This window comes from Strongylocentrotus purpuratus, unplaced genomic scaffold (genome assembly GCF_000002235.5).
Source record: "Strongylocentrotus purpuratus isolate Spur 01 unplaced genomic scaffold, Spur_5.0 spur5_scaffold_6, whole genome shotgun sequence".
Taxonomy (NCBI): Eukaryota; Metazoa; Echinodermata; class Echinoidea; order Camarodonta; family Strongylocentrotidae; genus Strongylocentrotus; species Strongylocentrotus purpuratus.
The window spans coordinates 3,387,518-3,393,517 of record NW_022145612.1 but is presented as its reverse complement, the minus strand read 5'-3'; the positions used below and the strand labels follow the sequence as shown (position 1 = coordinate 3,393,517).

At 38.5% G+C, this 6,000-nt stretch overlaps 1 protein-coding gene across 1 annotated transcript; it reads right to left on the bottom strand.

The window, feature by feature from the left end:
• Positions 1-936: 936 nt before the first annotated feature.
• Positions 937-5,714, bottom strand: LOC100888217 (diamine acetyltransferase 1). Its single transcript, XM_003727277.3, has 4 exons — positions 5,370-5,714; positions 4,550-4,738; positions 3,420-3,460; positions 937-1,750 (listed from the first exon to the last, which is right to left on the bottom strand). The coding sequence occupies exons 1-4, from the start codon at positions 5,491-5,493 to the stop codon at positions 1,532-1,534; spliced, it is 573 nt and encodes a 190-aa protein (XP_003727325.1). The 5' UTR covers positions 5,494-5,714; the 3' UTR covers positions 937-1,531.
• Positions 5,715-6,000: the final 286 nt, after the last annotated feature.

The following is a 6,000-nucleotide window of genomic DNA, read 5'->3' as shown; positions in this document are numbered from 1 at the left end:
AATCTGCTCAATGTTGGTTAAAAATGGTGGTGATTAAACTTTAACCATTTGTTGATTAAAACTTTAATCTTTTGCTGGTTATTTATGCTTTGTTCGGGGCTGATTCACATGATGTTGGTTAAACTTACATGGATCGTTGGTTAAAATTGTAACCATTGTAGGTTAATTCTTTTTTGATTTACACAATGTTGGTTAAACTTTAGTGGGTTGTTGGTTACAGTTTTTAACCACTGTTGGTTAAACTTACGGGGGTTTGGAGGTCTTATCCTCGTGTTTGCATTTAAGAAATTGTTTAATATGATTATCATCAATGCTAAGATAGTAAGGAAGAAGTGAAATAAGGTTCTTGCTCAAATTAAAAACACTTTGTGTCCCGGCCCGTAGGTTGTAGCTCAGCCAGTAAGTGTAACGGATGAGCTACCTAAATTGCATGCATAAAGACGTTTCACTTTATGATGACATCTTATTTTATATTTTAATTGTTTTAAACAATTAAGCCGGCTCTTCCAAAAAAAATTGTCGTATTATTATTCAGAATGGTATAATGAATATATGTATATATAGAGAGAGAGAGAGAAAACAAGGGGCTTTTATTAGAAGGGGAAAATTGCACTTATTACAAAAGGAAAGTGGCTCTCATAAGAGATGAGAAGGGGAAATTTTTAGAAGGGGAAAGATACACTTGTTACAAAGCTGCACTTGTTGAAGTAAAAGTGGGCACCTTTCAAATTCGAATAGAGGTTCTTATCATAGATTTTTATAAAATTGTATATTTTGAAATGGGACACTTGGAAGATACTAGACAAAAGTTGGGGCACTGTGCCCCCTTGCCCCCCCCCCCCCCCCCACCGGAAGCGCCGCCTCTGGTGACACGTTTATTCCAATATTTGTGTTATCAGCGTAGTTATTAGCAAAGACGATAGTATACAAAACAACTTGTAGAAATAAAAATGTGTTTTATTGAGATGAGTAAGATATAGCTTTTACACGTTTTTTTTACATGAGATCATCTAGATCTTCCAGTGCAGCATAATTATTTCAAAACAAGTATACAAGTACATAATTATAGGCAAAAAATCATTTTCGGTTGCTTTCCATTGTCCATTCACTACGAAATTGTCGGCCTCGCACTCCTTCTAATAACTCTTCTAAGGCTTCTTGAGACCAACAATGTCAGCTTTGGGGGTTGTCAGCCTTCTGGGATTTCCTCTTGGTTAAAACTCATCATTTAATTTTATTCTTCATTATCTGGTGAGACCATAGAGTATTTTCTACTTTTATCCTCCCAAGCCATAATAACAAAATATAGATTTCGTCTTCAAACCAAAATAATATTTGATATGCTATGAGCTCACCTTTCAGTCTCCTATTTGCTAGCCCCAGCCCCCCCCCCCCCCTCCCTGCGTTTGCAGGTATGATTTTCTTCTATGACTTCTTCAAAATATCAATTCTTCCTCGATCCCCAACTGCCAGAGGAAATGATTTTGCGATTCTTGACTAGGTGAGTGACCGATTCTGCCTATGTAGTACGTCAGACGGTCTGGAACGTAATAGTTTTACCACTCGAAGATTTTAGCTCATCAGCCTCGGCTAGTTTCTTCATGTTTGACTCAAAAAAGCGCCAGTATTCGTTGGGGGTGGTCGACTCCGTAAGATTTGTTGCTCCAACAGAGGCGTAAAATTTCCTGGTATCGAGGTGGTTAGTATCCACTGCAAAACTGAGCCTGCTGCTTCTTTGAGTCAAGCAATCCTGCATGAAGAAAAAGTAATGATACATTACTTTAGGCAGTGTCTGATTGGGGGAGGCTCAACGGGCCCAAACAATTATTTGCATGTCTGACGTACAGGACAAAAAAATGGTGGCCCGTTAATTATGGAATTGCTTTCAAAATTATGCCCCCTTTTAAAAAAGTCCCGGATCCGACCATATAGCCTTCAAAATCTAATATTGAAGAGTATTGAAGATTTTTTTGGGGGTGATGTTTCAAGGTTTATATGTAAAACTCGATTGCAGCTATTTTCGAAGAAGCAACACTTTATAATATTTTGAAAGTCTTCGTGATATATAAATCAACCTTGTCACCGAAACCAAAATTTTGTGATATCTCGGTATTTTTTGGGGGGTGATTTGAGAAAAAAGTAAATATTTAATAACATTAATAAATAAACGAGTAAATAAGAGAAAAATCGGTTTTTGACCAGCTGTCATCAGATGTGGGGGGGGGGGGGGGGGGTTAAAATGGGCAATGTGACAAACATCCAGTAGTCAAAATGTCCATCTCAAAATTTAAAAAAAAAAATTACAAATATTAGCCCCTATAGGCTTTGATATCGGGCGTTCTTTAAATTTCGACAGTTTTTTTTAACACGCTGCTTGGTGATATTAGGGACTTTTTGATTCTGCACGACGAGAACGTGGACTGCCCTTATAAAGCACTGGCAGTGACGTCACATTGCCTTAACAGGGGAGTCCACGTTCTCGTCGTGCAGAATCTAAAAGTCCCTATTGTTCTGCTGAGACCTGGTACCACTGACAGCGTGTCTAATATAAATCATGTTCGTATTACGTAATACGCCATTGTCATGTTCGCACATTTCAATAGGTGACGCACAATACTTTTGAAATTCCTTTGGTTGATTTTTCGAAAGTACTTGCTGTCGTGTTGTAAATGATTTCTTAATTACACTTCTTATTCTTAAATGTTAGGCATTAAGCTTTTTTTATTCGTTTCAGAGGTTTTTCACTCAAATCCAAAACTCTCGTATTTAATGCTTTCTTATTGGCACAAAAATGCGGGCTACTATCTCAACGTGTTTTGGAGCTAGGGAATACTATGCCTTTGTGTTTTGGCTAGGTCCGGCCCCCCCCCCCCCCCCCCACTCCGAGAACGGACGGACCCCATGCGTGTTGCCAAAATGTCCTTTTCGTAACAAAAGAAAAAGGTCGACCCGTATTGACTTTACACACCAGACTTTTGCTGAAAGGGAGGGGGGGGGGGGGGTGCTGAATAAGGCTCGTATACAAAAGAAAAAGGTCGAGCCGTATTGACTTTACACACCTGACTTTTGCTGAAAAGGGGGGGGGGGGGGTCGGTTGGAACACGCATATGCGTACCCTAAATAACACTGAGTGGGGGGCCGGGTGGCTAGGCCACATTTAAATTTGAAAGACATCCAAATATATTTGAAGCTCACTGCGCGGGATATAGCACTCAAAAATATGGATTGACAGTTTTGTATCATGAATTTTTCTCCTTTCAAGAGGGGGGGGGGGGGGGGGGAGTGAGCGTGTCAAGGTCACTTTATATATGGATTACCATCTTTTAGGATAGTTTTAAGTCTCATTAATGAAAATGGATTAATTGTCGTGCTTATTACACAATGTCTGGTCAAAACTTAAATGAAAGAAAGGGGCTTACCTTCGCTATTGCTTTCATAAGGGCTACTCCTAGACGGTTGCCTGTAAGAATGACATATCCAACCACAATTTGTTTTATTCAGGTTAATCTTTTTCACAGCTCTTCTCTTTCAGAATTTATTCCTTATCTTCCGTCTTCCTTTTTTTCTATGCCTTCTTCTCTTTCTTTTCTATCTCTCTTTGTTAATTTTGTCCTTCTCATTTTACATTCACATTCCCTTCATGTTTTGTTCTGTTATTTCATAATTCAAAGTGCATAATAATTAGGTCGAAAAATACATTCACTATCAAATTAACATTGTAAAATTGCGCTTCACATGAGGAGATGTTATCTCCATCTAGATCGTTGTTGATCACTCATTATTGTGAACCCATCGGATTTAGAGAAAACCTCCCCCCCCCCCCCCCCCCACCTCCATTTGCATTGTAGATTATCTCAACGCTATTGTTTCATGCAATATATTAATATTTTCTTTCCTTTATGTATACATTATGTAAAAATAGATAAGAAGGTGAAAAGCTTTGTTCATGCAGCACGTGTAATGCAAATATATATTTTATAATAGATGATTTTGTTATAGATAAGAAGGTGAAAAGCTTTGTTCATGCAGCACGTGTGGTCCAAATGCAAATAATGTAAGTGGGAATAATGCAAATATATATTTTATAATAGATGATTTTGTTATAGATAAGAAGGTGAAAAGCTTTGTTCATGCAGCACGTGTGGTCCAAATGCAAATAATGTAAGCGGGAATAATGCAAATATATATTTTATAATAGATGATTTTGTTATAGATAAGAAGGTGAAAAGCTTTGTTCATGCAGCACGTGTGGTTCAAATGCTAACAATGTAAGTGGGAATAATGCAAATATATATTTTATAATAGATGATTTTGTTTATCTGAACGAGGGATACGTTGCACATATTGAATATTGACGTGGCAGTATAAATTATTAACTGAAACTCTGTGCAAGGAAGAACAGCGGTGCAATCATAAATTCTTCAACAATATCAAAAAAAGGTAACTTTTCCACCCTATTCCTCGTATGCAGGGAGATTCGACAAAGTATATGATCATCCCCTTCCCTCGATGGTAGCTTTTGTAAGAAAGACCCATATCTCCTTCATACCTCTATGTTCCGCGTCCACAAAGAGCCCAGTGAGGTATGCTGTACGACCAGACAGAGGGCAGAACATGTCGCTCACACCTACAAAACCCACTGCCTTTTCTCCCGTGTTTGGCCCGTCTTCAGGTGGGCAATATATTGCCAGGTAGAATCTAAACAGTGGTTTTGGTCCGAATCCGTCTTCACGGAGCACTGTTGAGAAAAAAGAAAAAAGTGATTATCAGTATGAAATGCTTACAAACACAAAACAAATCGTAGATATTTTTCACTGTCTTACATATTTTTTTATTTTTTTAAAGTTAATGATGCATTAAATTTGTTTTTTTTGTAATTAACAGATATCCTTTCTGAAAACAGCAAGAGCTAGGACCTGTTTAAATTCATGAAAATATCAATTAGAAGTCTAAGATGATTTGTAATCGATTACAAGACGGGTCAGTTGCGGGGCCTATTTCACGATATTGCCGAAGTGAATTTCTCTTTATGGTTTTGGCGCTTTAAACAAACAGTGTAGATCTATGACTTCTAAAATAAGAATTAGATCTAGTCTATTACACGTTTTATCATTATATCAGGCACGTTACCACGCCCCCTAACCCCCACAGTTTAGAGAGAGATACACAGAGAACAGGGATGAAGACACAGAGAAAGAGAGAATGACAGGGAAAAAGAGGACACACAGACACACAGAAACAGAGAGAGAGAGAGAGAGAGAGAGAGAGAGAGAGAAAGAGAGAGAGAGAGAGAGAGAGAGAGAGAGAGAGAGAGAGAGAACCACACACACAACATATAATATATATTATGAAATAAATTACAAACGTACTGTCTTCTGTAGTGGTTGGACCCCCAAATGCTGCATCACCCGTGTGTACGCGGAGCTTCATTGCAAGCTCGAATAGAGCTTTACAATCCTCTATTTTCCCTCTCCGAATCGTGTACGAAGCCATGGATGATGTCGACGGTTTCGATCAGTATAGATCTAACTTTACAGGTGATCATTCACAGTTTAGGATTTGAGAAAGAAGGCAGTCTTTAGAACAAGCGCCTGATGTGTGATACGCGTTTAGTATACTATACGAAGACCGTAGCTGTAATGGCCTTTTGAACCCCACCGGAACCTTAACATCGGGTACAGTCCATGAACTTGACCTATAATTATGACATGTGTCATGTACGTACATATCGGATATAAGTACAGTCGTCGAGAATCTAGTATCTCCCTACACCTGCTGCATGCCGCCGAAGATGGCGTTTTCAACGTTACCAACCAAAACAAGGCACTTCCTCGAAGAAGAAAAAAGGAGCACTATATAGCTACAAAGGGAAGCCCCACAACGAATATATACCATTTTTTGACATTGGTATATATTGTCATGATGATATCAATATGTTTCTCTCTTTACATGGTCCAAGATACTGCTCAAGTCTCATATACTTTGCAGTTGGATGTGATG

Bases quoted from the DNA above. Each gene is read 5' to 3' on its own strand.
- LOC100888217 (XM_003727277.3), bottom strand. From the start codon at position 5,493: ATGGCTTCGTACACGATTCGGAGAGGGAAAATAGAGGATTGTAAAGCT. The intron at 3,461-4,549 runs GTATGAAGGAGA...TCATTCTTACAG, and splicing joins TGTGGACGCGGAACATAGAG to GCAACCGTCTAGGAGTAGCC. The intron at 1,751-3,419 runs GTAAGCCCCTTT...TTCTTCATGCAG, and splicing joins TTATGAAAGCAATAGCGAAG to GATTGCTTGACTCAAAGAAG.